This window comes from Gadus morhua, chromosome 20, assembly GCF_902167405.1.
Source record: "Gadus morhua chromosome 20, gadMor3.0, whole genome shotgun sequence".
In the NCBI taxonomy this organism is placed as follows: domain Eukaryota; kingdom Metazoa; phylum Chordata; class Actinopteri; order Gadiformes; family Gadidae; genus Gadus; species Gadus morhua.
The window spans coordinates 9,460,008-9,483,333 of NC_044067.1; the positions used below are offsets into that span (position 1 = coordinate 9,460,008).

At 42.5% G+C, this 23,326-nt stretch overlaps 1 protein-coding gene across 1 annotated transcript in view; it reads left to right on the forward strand.

Moving 5' to 3' along the window:
* lrp1bb (low density lipoprotein receptor-related protein 1Bb) overlaps window positions 1–23,326 on the forward strand; it is a 229,017-nt gene that overhangs the window by 40,733 nt on the left and 164,958 nt on the right. The window contains exon 2 of the mRNA XM_030344004.1: window positions 16,562–16,684. Coding sequence (XP_030199864.1) covers window positions 16,562–16,684 — 123 coding nt within the window. The remainder of the gene's footprint in view (window positions 1–16,561; window positions 16,685–23,326) is intronic.

Here is a 23,326-nt window from a genome sequence, read left to right on the forward strand (position 1 = left end):
AGGCGTCTGAGTTTTTGGGCCACAGCCCCTTTTTAATGAGTGAAAATCTTATCAGGAAAGACCTAGGACTGAATAGCAGTCGTTCACTGTGCTGATTTTTAATTACAGATAGCCCTTTGACAAATTTTGTGCTGTGTGCGTGTGTGTGCGTGTGTGTTTGGGATTCTTGGAATGTACCCCTGATCATTAACTATGGACTTATTACCAGATGGTAATCTAACCAAGGCCTGGAAACGGCATAAAGAAAATTTGCAACAACAGTGTTGTTTTTTGGCGTTTGTATTACGGCTTACCTTTGTTTTTCTAATCTTTTGGGATAAGAGAAAATAAAGGATTAGGGTGTACAGGCTATGTATGTTGTGTTTAAAAGCAACATGTTACCAAACAGCAAACTATATATATGTATATATATATACATCCATCCACGCTTTTCTAGTATTGGGTGGTTGGTGTAGGTGTGGGTATTTGTGTGGGTGTGTGAGGTGGGGGTCCAGTTATTAATTGAGTACATCAATAACAACAACAAGGGCTGTTTTTTCTCTCAGAGCATTCATCATGGGAAGTTCGTGCAGCCAGGCAGGGGAAAATAGGACAGGTTTTGGCAATAGTTTGCTGGGACTTGCTGCACTAGAAGTCTCACCAACGTGACAAAGTGCCATAACACTAGCGCCACGTTAGTGCGAATTTACTACAGAATGTTTCAGCCTGTGGTCATGTGTACAGAGCCAAATATATTCTTCGATGAGTCTCTTTCCCATCCCATTTTTTTCATGTCTTGCGAATTGCATAATTATTTTTTGCAACGTAAAACTCACACGCATTTCAGTGCTGTTATCTTATAACTCCCACTAGGAACGTTAGCATGTTTAATAAGTGATGAATGATTAATAATGTGCAGTCTTCCAAATTAATTCTATGTTTTTTTTATGTCAAACAGAACTATGAACCTAAATAAAAAGGCTAAGCTTTGGCTAAGGACAATAATCCAGAGTATCCCAGTGATCGCTTCATTTGTTTTTAGTTCATTCTGTCTTATCGTCTTGCTAGAAATGTAAGATTTTCTTCTTCCATTGCGTCAACTTGAAGAACAATCCAATCATTCCCTTTAATTTAGAATCAGGATGGAACCCAGGATGGAAAGATTTTTCATCTGCCTAGAAATGTTCATGAAAAATCTATTCTCATTATATTCTTGACAAATGTTCCCTTGCAAACAACATCTTACACTTAACTTTTATCCCACTTTAAGTAACAAAAGTAGACCTAAACCAAAAATGTTTGTACAATATTAAACTCTGATTTTGATGAAACGGGTCAGGGGTCATGTCTGCAGCAACAATAAGCTAGCTAACATCATGATTTATATTACTAAACAGACTTTAACCTTTGTTGATCTCTATTAACAGAAAAAAGGCAGAATAATGAGTTGAACCACCCGGACACTTAAATTACTGGCTATTGCTGGACGTTGACATCAAAATGATTTATTTATTTAATATCGAACCCTTTAGTAGCATTATCTCTAGCTTCTCTTCTCTTTTTCCTTTTGTCTAGCGAGACTAGGATTGTGCCGTTTGTGACAGGCCGAAACATTGTCCTATGTACCCCATTCTTTTTTGATGGGGTATGGTTTAGCCCTTTAAGCCTGAGCTTGTTTGATTAATTGCTTAGATACTTGCAATGTGGATTCTTGTGAACTGCCTTCTTTCTCAGTCTAAAAGTAAACACTGCAGAGTAGGTTTTGTCGTTAACGATTAGAACCAATTCAATGAATCATCATCTGTATTGTCCTCGTCCATTTTGCAAGATGGACGATTGCAGCTTTACGTACTAAAGTATTACAGCAACATACAGAATATCACTCTTCTACCTGTAACACAGTGATTCATTGCCCCCGACCCGACACAGCGTTGCTTTTGTGTTATCGTAGTGTTGTGGGGGTGGGTTGTTTTATGGAAAAGGGTGAGCTTTTACCAAGTGACTGCAGAGCTTTTTGTCAAAGAAGCGTAAAAGCCGAGCGTGAGCTCCAAAAGGAGGTTATGAGGGCTTACAGTCTGGAAATGTGCGGAAAATGTTCTGTTGGTTAACCACTGGAACGCTTTTGGTGAGGTAGAATAACACATGAAGTCATGTGTGCCTCGTTACACCCCACCTGTTTCCTGTGCAGACATTTGGTAAAGGTGAGCAATGTTTGGTTTACCTCCTGTGTGTGTGTGTGTGTGTGTGTGTGTGTGCGTGTGTGGGTGCTTGCGTGCGTGCGTGCGTGCGTGGGTGGGCATACAAACTAGGGCTTTTGCTGATATTACATAATTTTACTGATTAAACATTATATTAGCAGAGAAATAACCTAGACTATTGGTTCATGAGTTGTAACTAGGTTTTAAATATTCAATCTATCAAAGCTGCTGGCCTGAAATCCCCTATTAATTATGTATATGGGGAAAAATTAAAAAGTGTTGTCATTATTTTGCCTCAGGAAGTATTATACAGATGAGTGTACTGACCTATTTAATCTTGGACAATGTTGTTTTTTGAATCATTATTCGAACATAAGATTACTTTTTTGTGTACATTCCCCATCAGCAAGGTGTTTCTATTGTAGCCCTTACTTTGGAAAACTTTGACAAATATGCCCACCCCATTCTGCTCTGTGTCTGGGAGGAGGGGAACATTCACAGCCGTTATTTCAGACAACAGCTACAAGCTTTGTTGTGCTCCTGAACAACAGAGAAAACACCCTATGAAACAACATTTCATTTCACAACCCTGACAGCTAAGCACTGAACAGTTTGGGGAGAGTGAAAGTTTTATTTGTTAGCTATAAGAGCAGCCAAAAGCCGGATATTTAGAACATTTGAATCCATTTTGACTTCAATGATCGCCTTGTTTGTTGCAAGACAATGTTTTGCTACTATTCTTACGCACCTTTTTTCCTTATACTTCTGAGAAGTGGCCATAGTCTCATCAGGGGGGATTTACATTGTCGTGACTGGAGTGTTTGGCAAAAGTCACGGATTTAAAATGCCAGGTATGATTCCAAAAAGCACCATTAGCACGGGTATTCCATGGACAACCTTTTTTTCAGTCTCTTGTGATTTTTGTTTTTGCTTCATCGTGTCAGTGATTCAAAAGGAGAAAGCAGTGATTAGTAGCGTCTGTTGTTTCATCTGGCTGCCATTTTAATGAATACGCAGACACAGTACAAAGCCCTATTTATTTTAAATACCTGTCAGTCTTGAAAGCTTGAAAGCCTTCCCGTATTGATCTTGGATTGCTATCATTTGTCTCATATGGAGAGAAAACTGAGCTCGAATTATTGTTGGGAAGAGCCAAAATGGTAACATTTAACCTAAAGGAAACGCCACAGGAAGGAAAATAAGTTTTCGATTTTCCAAATACAAAAAATAGAACAATCTTTATCAGATTAAAACCACATGAAAAATATGATTCATGAGTTGAGAAATCATATCAGTAGCCTGTCTGTAAAGAATCAATGAGGAAATACATTTTATTAAATAACTAGGCCTTCAGGACCGTGGGTATTCTTGGCCTTTGGCTCATCTTCTGTGTGCTTGATGGATTGTTAATGATTGGTGAAGCAGTCTGATGCAATAGTTTCTAGTGTGGCTTGTTTCTAGCATTATCAAGTTGTGCAATTTCTTCTGCAGTTTAGCATTTTTTAATGTTTTGGAAAACATCCGGAACTGTTCTTTGTTCTTTGGTCACTGCAGTTGGATGCGTAAACGGGTCTCGGAAAGTGGCTGTATGGACACATGCATGGCATCTGTTGATACTCATCACTTTTATCTATTTTGTCTTTATTGTTCTCTTTAGTATATAGAAAGTATATCCCACCACAAAACATAGGGACTCTATTGTCCCTGTGGATAGGCATTTCTGAATACAAGTCGTTTTGTGTGTTTTGCAATTTCCTTAGTTAGCCTACCGTTTCTTGCAATATATCACATTTTTCAGCGGCAGCAAAATAATAGACCTGGGATGAAAATTATGTAAAATGAACAGGGCATGAAACGTTTTTAAACTATAGCTTGAAAATGTAATATAATTTAAAATGCACAATAAAAGTTTGTTCATGCAATATTGAGCAAGGTAATGTTGTAATTATATGCAAGAGTTTGATGGATTATCCCTTTAATTTGGTCATAGCAAATTTAGCAGACTGCTGCTTCCACAAATCTTGCACAAATGTTGCCATGACAACTTAGTTTATATCCAACATGCAAGTAAGCTGCCATGCTTTCTCCTCAGCCAATTTCAGAGGCTCATACAATGAATATAAAATTATTAATTTAGAAGATGCTATTTCCTCCTTTAGTTGGCCTTCATACAACTGAGCTGATATTGACTATTATTTATTTATTATTTTATATTGTTCAAAGTGAACTTTGTCTGCATTAATGCAAAATCTCTCTCTGGCTCTCTGTGTGTGAATATAATGATGAAGCTCTTCGTACACAGGTCATTAGGAGATTCTGTGTTGGTGTTGTTTGTATTTTAGTAAAGTCCTGAAAGGTCATGCAGTGGGTGCTGTGGCGTCCCTGTGTGTTTACCCATTCATCCCTCTGCTTCTGCTTGAATTAGGAGAAAAGGAGCTATGGGTGGATTTATGGCGCAGTGGCTGCTTTCAGCAGGAGCTATACTTTGCTGACAACCATGTTAATTAGCTGTACAAAGGTCATATACCAGGTAATGAAGTGAGACGAGGAATGGCATTGCAATTAGATAATGTTCTTGGTCATTTGAAGCAGGAAACCAAATTGCTGTTTTCACTCTTAATTTCATTGGGTTTTTGAATAAAATGATAAATTATTCAAGAATCGCTCACACAGAAACAATTCATTTTTTATACCGAGTAAGAAACAACAACTATGAAAGAAAGTTGTCGACTAGCATCAGAAATTCTTGTCGGTTAATAAGAGAGAATAATTTCTACTGAGATATGAGTAGCAGAAACCATATGAAGCCAAAATACATTGAATTACACCACGCTTTTTTATAAAAGAAGAAACAACGGTTAAAAAACGTGTCGATTCCCAAAGCATCTCATCATTTATCTAATGAGGCTGTTTCATTTAATGCGGTACACAACTCTCCACAGCGCTCTTGACCCCAACTGTGGCCAGGCGGGCTGCCGTTTCTGATCAGTTTGACTTCTCATGACTTAATTTAAATACCTTGTTTTAATTAGATAGGCCTGTAGAATATTTACCATGGCTGTATGAAGGGGCTCGCTCTGCTACTTAAAGATTTAACTCTGAAGATTTTCAAACACTGGCTCGCTGAAGATTATTTACACTGAAATGGTGCGATGCGAAACACATTAGCTACGGAGAGCCAACTGAAAGGATGCAAAGGCGCAATAAGCATTTCAGCCTTATTTAAAATAGGATTTAGGGATACAAATATGATTTAAGCTTTTGAAAGGGCTCTAATAAGCCACATCGTATGTGTACCACACCATTAAAGAATTAAATAACGCAATTTACTCAAATTTTCTTTTTTATTGACTGGTTGCGAACAAAACGTTGGAAGGAGCATCCCCAATCAAGACCTTATTAATAAATGGGATGACCTGTATAATTGTAACCAGGCTTAAATTAAATAATTCAGAAAATAAGCCCATGTTTGAAAATGACGTACAACTAGTCAACTCAACTCCAAATTTGTCTTTGCAATTCGACCAAGGAAGAACACTGAAAATGTCCATCCCTCAAACAAATGTAGCAGGTTATTTATGTGTGTATGGTACCTGTTTAAATGGTGAAATATCCTATGTTTAGTCACAATACACACCCATACTGGCATCAGATTAGCTGAAATGACCGTCAGATAAAGCTAATTACTTTGACTCTTATGCCAAATCTGTCCCATCTATCTAAGCGCCCATCTTCACCTCTTCTGCTCACATGCATGCTGACCCGATCGACTTCCTGGATTATCTGATAAAAAATAACTATAAAAAGCTTGTTCCCTGTCAAGAAAAGACAGGCTGTGTTGACATTCAATTGGTGCTAAGGCTGTTTTGTAGAAGCTTGTAGGACCTGTCAATCATCTCTTGCACCGCACTATTTTCCCCTTTTATGAGGTTAAACAAACATAATGTGGACCTGATGAGACAGGGGCCCCCAGTGTAGCCTGCTCCAACTGCCTGAACCTGAGCACACTTCATGATTGTTTAAAATGTCTGCTCCCAGGATGCATCAAGGCTGCGGGTTGGTAACTTGAAACGCTGAGATGATATTAAATGTCTGTTTAATTTATTGATTTTCACATTTTGTTAAATATTTAATGCCTATTGTTAAAGATAAAAATATTGAATCATAGGTTGAGGATACTTTTGAAACAGGATGGGTTATTATACTCTAAAGTTTTGGCATTCTGTTTGGAAAGCTCTTGGGAAGTAAATCTCTTTAATCAAAATCTAATTGCACTAATTAATTACAGTAGATTCCATACCATACCAGAAGGATGTTCTGAGTGGGTAGGTAACATTTTTAGAGAGAAAAGGAATTGCATGAGTGTGGCACTACGGCACTATGTTATTTTTCAAAAGTAGCCTTATTATGGAGACAACTGCTGTGAACTCACTTTAAAGAACGCTTCATACAGAAGGATATACTGCTATGACGACATCTAAATCAGTAATTACTTGACAAAGTATATAGATGGAAAAATAGAAAACAACGAACTAAGGAATATAAATAAACCCTTTGGCACAATTCAATTATCAGCGTTGACGGTTCACCTGTCTTCGACTACCTGACTAAATACGCTCTGAAAGCCCAGGCCAGCTTAAAATGCCATAGTACTGCAGGTAATTAAGGATGCAACAGTTCCCTGGCTGTAGGACAATAACCCCAAACACATGTATCCAGGGGGCGAAAGTAAGTGCTTTCTTCCTCTTCCAAACCTTTGAAATAATATGAAGACACTCGGTTTCAGGAGGAATTAATGGTGCCAACCCTATGCTGCTTGGGGCTTGGCGGTGGAGAGCATTCTATGTTCAGTTTTGTTTAACAACTCGTTATGTGTTGCTTATCATTTCCTTAGTGCCATTAGCTGCCAGGCCTCCAGGCAGAGACTGAGAACACACACATATTTTTTATTATCATATATGAAAATAATTGGATGCTTAACAAAACTTGTGGTCTAGTGTATATTTTCATATTGTTTTTATATATATAGATAAATGCTAAATTACTAAGGAATAAATACTAGGAAGAGGAATAAACAAGGAACAACAAACAAAGAATTGATGAAAGTCTGTGACAAGTTGAAAGTTGGCCTAGGCTGAATGCCTACTTTCGAAATTCAAGCTTCTTGTAATCGATAGATTTCTGAAAATATATTCAACTAGTTAAAGTGTAAGAGAACACCTTTCAGCTTTAATTCTAAACCTATGAGAGTTCTAGGAAGGGTGGGGTGAGTTATCCCCATGGATACGATCCAGGCCAAACTAGTTTTAATTTTTTTGCACCGAAGTTGTGTCGCAGTGTTATAACGAGCGACATCGTTGCATTATACTTGGATTATAAATTAAATACAATATGTAACCACTGGTGGAAACGGGCCCATTAAATGCATATCACTAAGAAGATGTATTCAGATGTTGACAGCATTTTTCATATGGAATGTTAATTGGAATGGCCTTCATGTATGCCTAATGAAGCAAGCCCAATTTGATTCAGTATTTTTCTCACAGGCATGTCGGTTGCTATTGACAACCCATCAAGGGCAAATAGTACAGCCATGAATTTTCTATATTTTAGCTCCTGAAATGCCTTGCGGTGTCCAGTATTGACCGAGTGAGAATACACACGAGCCATGACCCAAGCAACGGTGATTAACTTGGCATATACAAATAACATATTCAACAGTATTTTTAGAGAAATAACTTTTGGGAAGATAAAAAATCATGCAAAAAATGCAAAAAACATGTTTGAGTTCTCTGATAAGTAATAATTATCAAAATATTATCGTGGTTTACTATTAACCAAATATCATGTTGAAGTCTTGTTACTTAGTTCACTCAGAACATGATGAGTCCACAACTGCTCTTGTCATTTTTGGCACTCAAAACTGTATTGGTATCCGTTGGAGGTCAGAATGAACGGTGGCTGTACCCTTGCTTGAAAGGTGGAAACAAGTCCGGGCGGGTATCATCATAGCTATAGTCCCACCGGCGAATGTGAGTCAACATTGTGCTGGCATAAGCTTCCATAACCCCCTCCCCAACTCCCATAGCCAGGGTGTTATTCAAAGTTGATTAGAGATACGGGGCCAGCTGTGTGTGTGTGTGTGTGTGTGTGTGTGTGTGTGTGAGAGAGAGCAAGAGAGAAAGTGTGTGCATGTGTGTGTGTGAGAGAGAGAGAGATAGTGTGTGCATGTGTGTGTATGTGTGTCTGCGGGGAGAGTGATACCTGACTCTTTAACAGCTCCCACTTACCTCCCTTGATGCAGTGTAATTGGGAAGGCCAATCCCTCACCATGGAGATTTAACTGGCCAGGGGCAGGGGGGGGGGGGGGGGGGGGGGGGGGGGGGGGGGGGTTTGGAGGAGAGCGTTGAGGGGGGGTGGTGTTGGAGGAGAGTGTTGAGGCAGGGGGGCTGGGGGGGTGGTGGGGCTGAAAGGATAGAAACCTTGACTGGCACTTCACCCCCAGAGGAATGACAAAGACCCCTGTCTGCTTAAGCAACCATTCCTCCATCTGATTGGTAATCATGACGGGGGCCGGGCCATAAATTCCCCCGCCCCCCTGCCATCCCTCTTGACTGCTCCTGGCTGAGATGGAGTTCTCCAGGTGGGGAATGGGGGGTATGGTGATGATTTGACCTTGGCTGGAGCATGAAAAGCGTGTGTGTGTGTGTGTGTGTGTGTGTGTGTGTGTGTGTGTGTGTGTGCGTGTGTGTGTGCAGGGCGAGGAGGGGGGTATGTCTGTTTGGGTCATCTACTGCGTTATATTGGCTGTGTAATAAGTGGGTCTCATGCAAACAAAGTTTCTGCGTATCATCAGGAAAAAAAAGAGTTTTGCGTACCATTCCCGACCGCAATTTGGATTAAAGCCACAAAATTATATTCCTTAAAAATGATTACACATTTTTATGTATTTTTGTAATCTGTATCAGGGTCCTAGTCTGACGTTGTTTTACAGAATCTGAAATCATATGATCTTGCAGTTGAAGCCCAAATTTCTTGTTTTAAACAGATTAAAGTGTTGGATTTTTCAAACTGACACGTCAGATACAAAATGGAGCCTGTGCTAACATCGTGCCTCTGTGGCTAACACTCTGAGCAAAATGTTTTGCCCGCAGCCATTTTAGCAGAGGTTGGAACTTCTAAATTTGGAAAATAAAAGTCTTGGCATATTTCTGTCGAACTCAGCCAGTTCACGAGTTGGCTCTCTTGGTTGAGGTAGCAAATACAAGTTGTCGGCTCATGTCTCTCAGGATGACTTTAAGGTCATGAACCTGGATGTGGTAGCTCTGCATACGAGGTCGTACGTCAGAATAAACCCGACTGGGCGGTCTTCTAGAATCATAACTAAACAGAAAATGACCAATTATTTTGACTTACCGGTACCGGATGATTTTATTCAACTTGCTGTTGCAAAGACAGTGTAGGCTTGAGTAAGTAATATAGTTAGAATATATCTGTTCCCACAAACAAATTAGACCCAATAGTATTCCTCAAAGGACGCAAGTGAATTTCGGACTAGCCAAGAAGCAACAACAATATAGTCTAAATTGATTAAATGACCCTTGAGATATCAAACTGTTCTCCGAGTGCAATCTGATGCAATGCCTTCTCTTGCATTTCAAGCTAAAGGTTACCAAACATGTTGTTGGTGTGACTGCGTGAGATCCTTCTTATGAACCATTCGATCTTTACTGGCTACTATGGACCCACACCATCAGCGCTCCAAGAGGAGGGTGCACCGGAGATGTCCCCCCACCCTCCTCCCGCTTGTAATAATTTGTTGACATGCCCCCGCTGGTTGACGAGAAAATACGAGTGACCTCGCTCTGTAGCGAAGGTCAGGCATGGTCTAATGAAGGCCCTATAGCCCTTCCAGCATTGATTTCTCGGCGGAGCATCGGGGGAATGCACCAGAGTCGCCTGCGCGTTGCCATGGGCCGGGAAGGAACCCAGGGTTACAAGAAGGCGGCACTGGCCACGGCCACTTATCAATAAACACGTCGTTATTTTTGCCTTTTAAAAAGAATATATAGCCTTGTCTTGGGTTGTTGTCAACTCCTTACCCCCACACTGACACTGACAGACACGCACGCACGCACGCACGCACGCACGCACGCACGCACGCACGCACGCACGCACGCACGCACACACACACACACACACCTCCTCTCTTCTGCGCTACACAGGGGAAGGGTGTAGCAGGGCTGACATTAAGGATCTCTGTAAATGCTGGATGGGTCCAGGAACAACGTGATGTCTGCGATTCGCTTGTCAGCCGGAAGGGAGTGAGAGTGTGTGTGTTTGTGTGGGTGGGTGGGTGGGTGGGGGTAGGGATGTGATGGTACTTTCTCTCATGTCTTCTTCATATTCGGGATCAGAGACGACGTGGGTGGCATTTAGGTCTAAATACCACATGGCGTGTGTCACTTCCAGATATTCCCTCCTAATGCCGAAGCGTTACGGACGGCGCTTCCGGTGTATTGTCGGGATACCATTTTGCACCGGGTCCCGTTCCTTGGGCAGATTGGCCCGCGTTAGAAGATTATTTGAAAGAGCACAATATACCGTGGCTAAAGATCATACAACTTAGGCTGGCTCCCCGCCCCACACTCATCTATAATGCATGTGACACCGCTCTGGCCGGGGTGTTTAGTTCCTGGTGTGTGATTGTTTGCAGACACCCCGGTGCAGGCAGAGAATGTTCAGGTGGGACATTTTTATGTTTCCGCCTTAGGTGTGTGTGTTTCTTTAGTTTGAATGCATGTGTTTTGTTTTAGATTTTGATGCCCTTTGCAGCACTGGCTTATAAAGCCTTCTTGAATATAATGTTAACATTAGGTTACTCTTATTTCATGTGTACCTCTGTTTTCGGTCGTTCCTTTGCTATTCTTAATACTTGGCTTAGTTTATCTTAGTTTAGCTTAGTCTAGTGTGTGTTATGGTGTGTGCGTGTGTGCATGCATGCACCTGGATTACCCAACGCAAAGTGAATCCCGCTAGACATGCCTGCTTGTGTGTGTGTGTGTGTGTGTGTGTGTGTGTGTGTGTGTGTGTGTGTGTGTGTGTGTGTGTGTGTGTGTGTGTGTGTCTGTGTGTGTGTGTGTGTGTGTGTGTGTGTGTGTGTGTGTGTGTGGGTGTGTCCGTGTGCGTGTCTGTATGGTTATGCACGTGAGCCTGTTTATACAACAGCCCTTTTTCCTGCTGGGTTTCAAACCAATGCTTGCGTGACCTTGAGTGCTGTGAATATTACACAGGTCTCTAATAGACTATCATTGACCTGTCATGATCATGCAGAGTTTCCCTTCCAGAGAGCAGGCGATCAGGAGGAAAAAACCCTGAAAACTTCCTGAGATCCCATTTTTTTTCTTTCTTTTTTTTGAGGTTCTCTCCCTTTGTTGGCTATTTTTGATGCAAAGCCTTCCATCCTGTTTTTTTATCACTATGCTCGTGCAAAGTTACAGTTTTTCGTAATCTGTTGCGTATGTATTTAAGATTAAGTGCTATACAAATAATAAATGGACTTTACTATGCCGTTCTGCTCAGTTTCATCAACCACACATAGATTTGATAGTTTACTTTAAAGGCGTTGGTGCGGTATCCACGACACGGCCAATATTGGTACCTGTTAAGTATCTGGCACTGTGCGACTCTACATAGTATCAGAAACTGAACAAACTGACCTTTTGAACGAAAAACAAACCTTTGCTTTCAGGGATATTAGCAAAAGCCCTTCCAACCCTAGTCTACTAGTCGGGCTGTGTGTATAATCTGGCACGCCATCGGAGAGACCCGCTGGTTTAATGAGACACAGTGTTGTCGAAACTGGTGCTGGTTGGATTTCAGGAATGAGCTTTGTGATAATATGCCTTGCCAAGCTCCACAGAACACTCTCTGCTGTTATGGTAATATAACCCCCCCCCTCCCCCCCCCCCACACACACACGCACACACACACACACACACATACACACGCACACACACACACACATATACGAACGCGCACACACACACACACACACACACACACACACACACACACACACACACACACACACACACACACACACACACTCCTCCTCCGGCATACTCACTTCATGCTGGGGTGGTGCTGTTGTATTCCTCTAATAATCTGCCCCCCTCCCCTCTCGCGCTCTCTCTACGTGTGTCCAAATCACCATACCACGGTAAGGATACAGATACTTTGGTACCGACGTCAGCTCTCCACTGCAGATGCTCCACCATGGGGGGTAGAAAGGCAGAGAGTGACTGCATTCTCTTTCTATGGAGCATATTTGTCAGAGCCTACAGTTAGGCAGTCAAAGAGAAGCAGTTGGCGGATCTGAAGAGGAAGATGAATTGAAACCCGAGGTCACCTGAATGACTTATATCTGGCCCCTTTTCTTCTTCGAGGAGAGAGTGTCACCAAAGTACAGGGGGGGGAGAGGGGGGAGCACATGGATGGGTACGGCCGAGGGGCTGCCCACAGGTCCGCCGGCCATCTCTTTCATGGCCTCTGCTGCCAGCTGAGGAAATGGCCCCTCAGCCGCCACCAGCCATCTCCACCTCCCCCCACCCACTCACCTTTTTGCTTTCAATGGTAATCAATTCAGCTTCAAAGGTGAGTGTTGGAGGCACATCTGCCGTCTTGGGCCACCCAAGCACACCTGCGCGCGACCGCCAACACACCACCCGTCCTCCCTCTCCTCCTCCTCCACCTCCTCCTCCACTCTACTCCACTCCACTTCAACCACGGCCAGCCTCATGGCAAATGAAAAATGGCCAGCTGTGATCATCGATGAAGCTCTTTATTTTTCCTCTCTCTCTCTCTTTCTCTCTCTCTCTCTCTCCCTCCCTCCCTCTCTGTGTCTCTGTGTCTCTCTCTCTGAAATATATAGACTGCTGTGCCAACCATAAACATATCGAATCCGTTGGCATCGAGTCAATGGGGTATACAATTTCCTACCTGTTGCCCATGTATCTCTTTCTTTTCCGATTGTATTGTTTCTTTGTTCTCATTGTTTACCTTGGCCACTCCACATTGTTAGAATTGTTAATAATTATAGGAGATCAAGTATTAAAGCCGTATACTAGTATATAGTGTTTAAATATGGTCGATAGGGTTTACATGTGGTCGATAGGGTTTACATGTGGTCCATAGTAGTGTTAAATGTTCTTTTCCCTCTCTCTCCACCTCATCCCTCACTCTCCACCTCAAGCTGGTGTGTGGTGAGCGTTCTGGCGCCGATTGGCTGCCGTGCATCACCCAAATGGGTGCTACATACTGGTGGTGGTTAGTGAGGTCCCCCCCCAATGAATTATTATTATTATTACTATGTAAGCTGGATACTGTATCTCATTGTAAGCAGATATTTACATAAACTGTTTTCAAATACTTACTTTATGTATTATTTTTTTTGCTGGTGCTTTATAGACAGTGCTTTTAAATCAACATAACTTGACAATATGCGTTACAGTGTACGTCAGGATTACTAATGTATGCATTGTATATATATGTAATCGATATATATATATGCCTACAGTCGTAGATTTAGGGGTGAACAGTTTATACATCCCCCTCGATATTTAGAAGACATGCATTTGTCCCGTGGATGAAAACATGAAAGAAGCCGTATTTATACTTTAATATACTTTATGCTTTATTTTTGCTTTAGAATTGGGTTTGGTGTTTTTTTTTACAACCAAACACAAAAGCGCAGGCACACTCTAATAGATTTGATCAATGTTTTAATCGTTTATGTCCAAAATGTGTCTCTTCAATGTATTGAAGAGGTACAAAAAAAGGTCAGAAGTGTAAATCATTCCTGTATGTGTTGACTCGGCAGGGGTAATGTTGAATGAGAAAAAGTTGATCTACAGGAGAATAAATATTTAAAAGCCAAACAGGGTGCTGGAGAGCCTTACGGCATTATATTCCATTATATTCAGAAGTGTCACCTGGTGCCTGAGTTGTGCGTTTTCCTTGACATAAATAAAGACATTTCCACCATAAATGTATGAAATTGGTGCATAGAGGTTCGCCAGAAGGCAGGAAACGAGGAGTTTGACCCTGGTAGGTTGCTGGGGGAGGACTCCGTACCCCCCACTTAATTTTTCCATCCACAATGTTCAACCTAACCACCACCTGTGTATGCAAGATTAAAAGGCCATACTCTTACTGTGGTACATAATGTCAGAACATGTATGACATAGTACATGACCGGTTCCTCATGAATTATGAAACCCGCTCAAGGGGCCGTAATTCTTTTACTACTTAAGGATGATAACAAATGGTGCTGCAGGCATGCCCGACTCTATGCCCGACAACTCTTGCGTTCAATATAAAAAGCGTTATAGTTTTACATCAGACCCTCAATGAAATTATGAGAATTCAGAAAGATTGCATCAGTGGGAATTGAAGAGAATGGAGAATGGATGAGATGTTTGACCTTTCCAGATTGTCCCCTGGTAGTGAATCTGCTGGAGGGGGCCTGGACAGCGAGCGGCCGGGCGTTGAATTATCACTCCCACTGTTCAAACGCTGCAAACCCCCATCTCCCACTCACTGCACTCCCACCACTAATGGGCTAGAAACACACTGCAGGAATGGAGAGGGAGAGGGAGAGAGAGGTAGAGAGAGAGAGAGATGGAGAGAGAGAGAGGAAAAGAGTGAGAGGGAGAGGGGGACAGGGAGATGGAGCGAGGGAGAGAGCGAGAGAGAGGTTAAAGAGAGAGAGGGAGTTGAGAGAGAGAGGGAGAGGGAGAGAGGGAGGTAAAGAGAGAAGTTAAGACTGAGAGAGAGAGGGAAGGAGAGGTAAAGAGAGAGAGGGAGAGAGAGACGTAAAGAGAGAGAGAGAGGCAGAGAGTGAGAGTTAACAAGAGGGAGAGGGAGGGAGAGAGGTAAAGAAAGAGAGGGAGATGGAGACACTCGAGAGAGCGACAGACAAAGAGTGTTGGAGGCTGGGGGTTGGCTGTCTGCGGGCTAACTTAGAAACAAATTACCGCATCTCTTCAGGAGTGGGGCAGGCTAGCAGAAGGTCACGTCGTGATGTCAAATCTTTAGCGGGGAGCTCGTGTCACTGCGCTGAATAATGGAGCGCAGTCCCCTGTCAGGCGACGGTGAGGAGCACATCAACACTCTGACAAACGCCACCGCCGCCGACGACATCGGGATGACAGAGAGGAAAAAGAAAAGGGAGCCGGTGATGAGTTTTTAGTCGACCAGCCCTTTTACAGCACCCTGCTCCCCCCCCCACCCTCTCTCTCCCCTGCCCACCTCCCCCCCCCCCCCGCCTCCCTCCTCCCCTCATCCAAAAATAAAAATCAAAGTACATCAGTGGAGGAATAGGACGGATAAGAGCAGAGACCACTTTGTTATGGTTTGCCAAGGCACGGAGGACGTTACGTCTTTGTTAGATGAGAATGGCTGTCAGCGTCACAAAGCCTGGCCGACTTGTGTGTCTGTCCCTTTTGGCAGCCGTCTAATCTCCTGGCGGGGAAATGTATGGCAGCTCCACGTTCACAATGATGAATTAGGTATTGCAAGGTTGTGGGAAAAGAAAGATAGGCCAATGACAGAAAGATTTAGTATTAATTTCCGAGTTTATCGAACAAACAGGAGTGGCGGCGTCTCGGAGAAACGTTGTGTCTCTATTTTGTCGGGGTTCGATTTTTTTGTCGTTGCTTTCACTCTGCTTCTCCATGGGATGACGTGCGCATCACAATCACACCTCAGTGAACCGATTCCCTCTCACCCATACCATGAACCTGCACTAACGCCACAGCTATAGCCTCTCCGACTGATCCTGCCATGTTTCCACACACATGCACACAAATGACATGGGCACACACACACGAGCACACATACACAGGGGCACACACACACGGGCACACACACACACATACATTTGGCAAACATACATGGGCACACATACTTGAGAACCCACACACACATACATTGGCACACATACATGGACATACATTCATGCACACTCACACATACACATATATTGGCACAAACACATTCACACACAAACACACACACACACACACACACACACACACACACACACACACACACACACACACACACACACACACACATACATAGGCACAAACATACACATAAATGGGCACACATTCATGAATACATATTCACATACACATATATTGGAACACACACATTCACACACACACAAACATACCCACATATATGGGCACAAATACACGCACACACACACGCATGCAAAAAGAACCATGGAATTCATTCTGTCCCCATACCTCCTCATGCCCATGTCTTCTCCTCCCTCTCTCTCTCCCTCTCCATGTCTCCCCACCTCCTCCATGCAGACGCCATCCTCTGCGATGTAGGGGAGTTTCACTGTCATGACCAGCTCACCTGCGTGCCCGAGAACTGGCTCTGTGACGGCGAGCCCGACTGCTCCGACGCCTCGGACGAGACAGACACCAGTTGTAAGTCCATTCCCATGCCATTCCTCTTTGTTCCTCCCCCATGCCCACTAACCAAAACCGTTTCATTCCAAGGGGATTCTGGCAGACGTTGGTGTAGATGTTATGAGCAACACTGCTTAAAGATTTCTTATAAGCAATAAGCAACCTTGGTAGCTTATTGGTAGGACTATGTTTTCTGTTGAACTGTCGAGGTTTGAGATGAGTGGGGTGGTATATTTTTTGCAGCTAGCTTGTCCATTTTGTTCTTCCCTACCGCAAGGACAAACTGCAAATTACTGTCAGGAGGATGGGATTTTTAAAGTTAAAAATAAGAATAGATTTTTTAAGGCTAAGTACCGGCCTTCCACCCATTAACTAGTCATCATCATTAATTGCTTTAGCAACCTGATTGCCATGGAGGCTTTAAACCCCTCATTTAATAGAAAATTGGCCATAATAGCATTAATTTTATTAGTTACCCTGATGTCAATCTTCATACACTAAAGCGGAATAAGAGGTAAACCTTTCTGGTTTACCTGTATAACTGTTACGTTTAATATGTATTAAACCCTGTATTCAGCCACAGGTTAAAGCCAAATGTTGGCATAGTTATTTTGAGAAAGTGTGGCAAACTATTAGTAATGCAACGTATAAGACCCTTTGAGGCCAAGCGTTTAAACAGCAACATAACACTCGTTTCCATTTAAGGTGCTGTAGGTAGATTTAAGAGCTATTGTCTGAATATAATTTGGTATAAATGGCATATCCCTCTGTCACCATTACTCTGCGAAATGAGCTCTGGAATATCTGTTTTGAGTTGATTGCGCATGACTCTCAAAGAGCCAATTTTAGACCGCTCCTGGCAAATGTCTTCCCAATCAGGGAACCTCCTCCATAAGATGCAAAAAATAACACAAAATAAAGGCTCTTCTTATATCTTCATTTCTTGCTGTTGGAGGAGCACTGCTTTCAACACAGACACAGCGTGCGATAAACTGGAGCACAGCGCGCGGTAAACTTTTCCTCACCCTCTTACCCATTATGCATTTGATATGAAGACTTGAAAGAAGCGCTTGAGGCTCCGAGGCCGTGTGCCTGAGGGTCACCAGAGCCTCGGCAGAGGCACTCCAGTGAGTAACCCCGCCACTCGCGCCTCATTCCCTCCGATTGGTTACGTTCCCGCCCAGCCGCCACCGTGTACACTGCAGGATATTATTAAGTAACATAATACCCCGGCGAGGTCGGAACAAGCAGTCCTTTTTCGCATTTTCTCCCGGAGGAATACGTGACACGAATGTCCGTGTGAATGGAACGATGGAATGAATGGAAAGCCGGGTCCATGAGGAACAAAGGGAGTAGAACCCCGAGAAGCTCAACCATGAGAAAGAGCAAAGCGAGAGAGGTATTAAGATGGCGAAGAATAACCCCCCCCCCACACACGTCCACATGTCCACACGTCCACATGTCCTCCTCGTCCAGCAGGGAAGACGGATGCGTAGGTGCAGGCACAATACATCTATCGGAGGAAAATTTCTCCCACACTCACACACACACACACACGCACACTCTTCTTAAGCATGCGGCAGAACCTTGCACCCAGCCACGTGGCACGAGGGCAACGTGGGTTTGTTCAGCGTCAACGGGAACATGGCAGAAGGGAGCGACGGCGCTCTGCAAGGTGTTCAGCCTTCGCAGAGGACTAAAGCTCTTTCGTGTCAGCCACTTGATGACAAAATGTCACAAGAGAGCGAGACCAATTGTCGTAAATATTCATATAGGTTATTATGCGTATTTGTTGTGTTTCCCAATCAGAATCATGCCATTTAAAAGACAGATGTATTCTTATTCTTTATTCCTTCCTCCCTCCAAAATATCCTATGTATTTAGGGGATTCAATTATGATGAAATTTAACACACTTCTTAATCCAAGTGTAAAATAGTGTAGCGAATGGTCGATTTCAGAGGAGGGAGATAATGACTGTAATTTGGTTGTTAGATGTTAGTTTTATGAGACTGTTTCCCGGTTCGATAACAAAAAATAGGTATCACTCCTTTGGGGAACGTTTTTTTCCGAAACAAAACTGCTGCGCAACAACAGCACACCGTCCCGCTAACAGAAGCCACTGTTATAAGAAGACTCTTTATTTTGTGTTATTTTTTTGCATCTTATGGCATTTTTGCCATCTCCGCTCTGGACAGGCCAACCTCCTCCAGCTTCCGAGGACAAGGCTCCGAATTATGGGCGACCGCGCCTTCTGCTCAGCTGCACCCAGTCTGTGGAATGCTCTCCCTGACCATCTAAGGGCCCCACAGACTTTGGATTCTTTTAAAAAAGGCTTAAAACTCCATCTTTTTAGAAAAGCCTTTGGCTAAACTGCTATTTATTTATTTATTTATTTTTTGTTGAATTTTTCTCTTTTCTTTTAATGTGCATTGAGGCACTTTGCGATCATTGAATTGATATAAAGTGCGTTAATAATAAAATGTATTATTATTATTATTATTACCTATGTGCACCTACCGAATTGCATGTAAACATTTGCTTATAGCGCCAACTGCTATTGTGATAAGCCTGATGATCAATAGGTCTAAATCAATACATAGTGATAATTAATTGGTTCATCATAATTGGTTCTATGATTGTAGATGACGTTATGTATCTCATAAGAGAATATGAGAAACGTGTTGAGAAACGTGAATAGGCTGTTAAGTAAAATGGTAAATCGACTGCATTTATAATGTGCATTCAGACTTTTGGCAACTCAAAAAGCTATAAAATGATGGCCTCACATTCACCCATTTACACACAAGACGGTGGTCAGCCTTAACACTGAGCTAATATGAGCCAGGTATCGACCTTACAACCTTTCGATTGCAAGTCAACCCCCTTCAGCCCTTGATTTGCTCTTAACCCCGTAGTAGACCTATCTCCTACCTCCGCCATTTCCTCCAATATTCACATCGACTATCGTGACTATGACAAAGATGCAGGATTTTGACAGGTTAAACTGTTGTATTCGTAGTCTAAAGCTGTCAAAAATCAACCATTCAAACTAATGTTCTTTTTCACATAAGGGAAATCACATAATATGTTTCATATGTCATATTCATGACTTAGAATTATCTTAATGAGGTGGAAACTAATTGCGCAAACAATTGCATTCATCAAAAAAAGGACCTAAAATCTGAGGTTGTATGTTGGTCCTTAAGACGTTTTTCGGGGAAACTTGATCAAAGATGGTCACCAACAGGCAATCGATGTGAAAGGGCTCGACTATCTTTAATATGAAAGAACGGTTTGCACATTAATGAAAATGTGCGCAGTGTGGCTACTTGGTTTTCAATGATAATATTGATAGCCATGAAAAAGAACAAAAACTTAGGGACGAGCCCTGCTTTTAAAAAGAGAATGTGAACCATGAATCCCTTGACAATGCCATTCCTGTTGAATATATGTGGACAAACTACTTATTTAGAAAACTGTTTTGTCTCCCAATGTCTGGTGAACTACCTCCAATTCTAGCAACTCAGGCGTCTTTTGTCAAAGAATTCTGAAGAATCTGGGGATAACACAAGGATGGCCATATCAAGTGCCTTATATTGACATTCATAACGAGTGCGTCATTCTCGTAGTGAATGTCAGATAAACACAGTGTGGATCGCAGAGGTTTTGCTTTGCTTTCAGCCATGTTAATTGGCGAAAAAGTTATTCTGAAGCCTAAAACATACTTCCATGCTTGTGGAAAATACATTCAGTAAGGTTGCACGAACAAAATTATGTGATTGTGGAGAAAATGAACAAAAGCAGACTTCACCAAACCTATTTCGGCCCTTTCAAGATTTTGTAACTTGCTGAATTCCATGCAAATGAGATTATTGCGAACATTGTGTGCGATTGGTAATTAAAAAAATTGGAATTCAGATCCTGCATCTCCTTGGAGACCCCACTGGTCTAACCTAACGGAATGTTCTGGCATCAAACCGAAGCCAGATTGGAAAGAAGGCAAGTTTGTCCACAAAGAATTTCGACTCGCCAGCAAAGGTGGACAAATCTTTGAAGTATGCTGCCACTGCCCACTTAAGAACAACCTACAGAACGACGGGTCTGTACGTCTGTCATTGGGTTCACCCCGGACCCGGGAGTAGGTGCAGGTCATAAGGACTTCCTCTTCTTCTACAGAGAGGCAGCCTCAGCGACATCACGTTTGCACCCTCATTGCTTCAGCAAGCATTACTCACCTAGCTAGTTATTTCTCCCTGCTTCATCAGTCCTCATCATTACTCTCTAATTTGTTCGACTACATTGACCTGGGGGACGGGGATGAGGACTGTTGGGTTGTGCGTGCGTTAGTCATGGTTACACCTGAATACCGGATCGCATGCCTCCCTACGCTTGCTGATACACTTCGCCAGCAATGTGATGAGTGTCACGAACGTGGTTTGTGATACACAATATAGGATAAACAAACAATTATTAAGTGAACCTTATATTATTTTATATAATATTTTTACGGAGAAGCTCCGGAGAAGCCGGTGTGGTTTTTGCACAAAAACATCTCAAAGATTTGTCATTGGAGTGACTATTTATGAATTTACATTTTTGTTGTATTGTGCTTATCAAAAGCATCTGTTTAGATATCAACCAGAACTTAAATTGTCCAGTGAGTCATTTAACACGAGGGTTCAGCAAGGTAATTGCACAATACAGTTATTTCAATCAGAATTTTTAATTGTTTTCTAAAGGTGGGGTGATAGGCATGCAGCCAAGCTGAAGGCTTGATTTACTACTTAATAAACCTTGTTTAAACTTTTCAATTGTATGAGGTTGTTGTATTTTAACATTTGAGTATATCAGTTAAATTAGTTGAAATGAAGATAAGCATGTGAATGTGAAGTATTATGTAGACGGGCAGACAGGATTTGTGAAAGTCTTTATTTAATTTATCTTGATTAATTTTCAGATTACTAAATAACCCATCTTATTTAGTGTTGGTTCTGGAGGACATAAAAACATAATTTATATTGACACTTCAGACAATTATGTTTTTGACAAGAATAACAATCTGCCCAGCATATGTTTTTAGTAATACTTTAATCAAATAAGAGATAATGTGTTATCTGATCGCAAATCACAATCTCCCAATTGAGCTTGCTCAATTGGGAAATATTACCGCTATAAACAATAGTCTTTCAAACAATATTTAGGCGTACATTCTTTTAATATCGAATTGCTTTTTCTTCCAGGTTTGTAATCAACCTTGATATCGCTCTCGGCCTCTCTCATTGGTTCACTATCCCTCTCTCTTGTGCGGGCCTTTACTCTTTGCCCTATCTCTCTGTGAGGCATGTTCTAATATTGCACTAAATTATTGGATCTCACAAAGGTTGCTGTGGGCCAACTCGTTTAATCTCCACAAGGTATTTCATTATCATTTCCATTAATGCTGCCGCTATTTTATTTACAATGCCCGTGGAAAGGAAACCTTGCATATTCATCCTGGGAATTAGACACACCACATTATCATGGATTATGTATTGATAGAAAGGGGAATTAGATCAGCTTTGCCCTGCAAACAGAAGGGGGGATTGGAAAGGATTCAACTAGCTTATAAACAGAAAAAGCCTTAAAAACCTGTGCCAAAAGGAAACCGCTATATGGATGGATGGGCACCAAATGTGGGCATATTGGAATAAAATAACATTTCTGTCTTTTAAGAATGTATGAAACAAACAAATACAAAGGAGGGGGGGGGGCGATGATGGTGCATTCCTGCTCTGCATTGGGCGGAATTGGTGGCTCTGGCATGGGAGGCTCTCCTCCAGGCTGTTCTCTGTCAGGGAGATGTAAACACAGCATCTGAATGCGATGCCAAGGGCCCTGTTTGCCTAGGAACTATGAGGAGGTGCAGTTTGGCCCATTGGGCCTCTGGGCCTCCCAGAGCTGGACAGCCGATTGCCTCTATACATAGAGCCCAGCAAATGGCCCGCTCTCCATCCCATCGTTAAAAAAAATAAAACGGGCCTCCACCAGCCAACTTTCCGTTTTTTTGTGCCGTCGGCGCAGCTGTGTTGCATGTCACACACGCACATCGCTTCATTTATGGACCGGCGCAGTATAAATATCAAGGCTGCCTTGGGCCCTAGAAACAAGTTATATTTATTGCACACCATTATCAATAAAAGCGTTTATATTTTTTAAGTTGCCGTATTAGAAGTTTTTAGTTGCAGTCTCTGAAGACTGCATAGTATGCTTCTCTTGATTTCAACTTCCACAGCTGCTAGCCGTGACTGAGAACCGAAGCCCTACCGTGAATCCGTCATGCGAGCGTTTCATGACGCTTGGCTCATCTAAGCCGAGCTGCTGGGCACGGCTCCCCGGGTTTCTCTTGGCGGGGGACACCAAGACCCCACTGAATTCCCTGATTTAATTATCTCCCCCCGTGGAGAGAGAGAAACAATGAAAAAAGGGTCAGTGGCCACCTTGAGAAAATATAAAACGTAAACACTTCCGATAAATCAATACAGATACAGAGAACATGGCCGTGGAGCACTGCTTGTTGCGGCGGCGGCGTCTGATGGCTGTGACTTGGCCCGACCCGATCAGCATTGATGGTGAACTCGCCTTCCCCTAAGGCCCACGGCGCAGGGGTAGGGGTTTGGGGT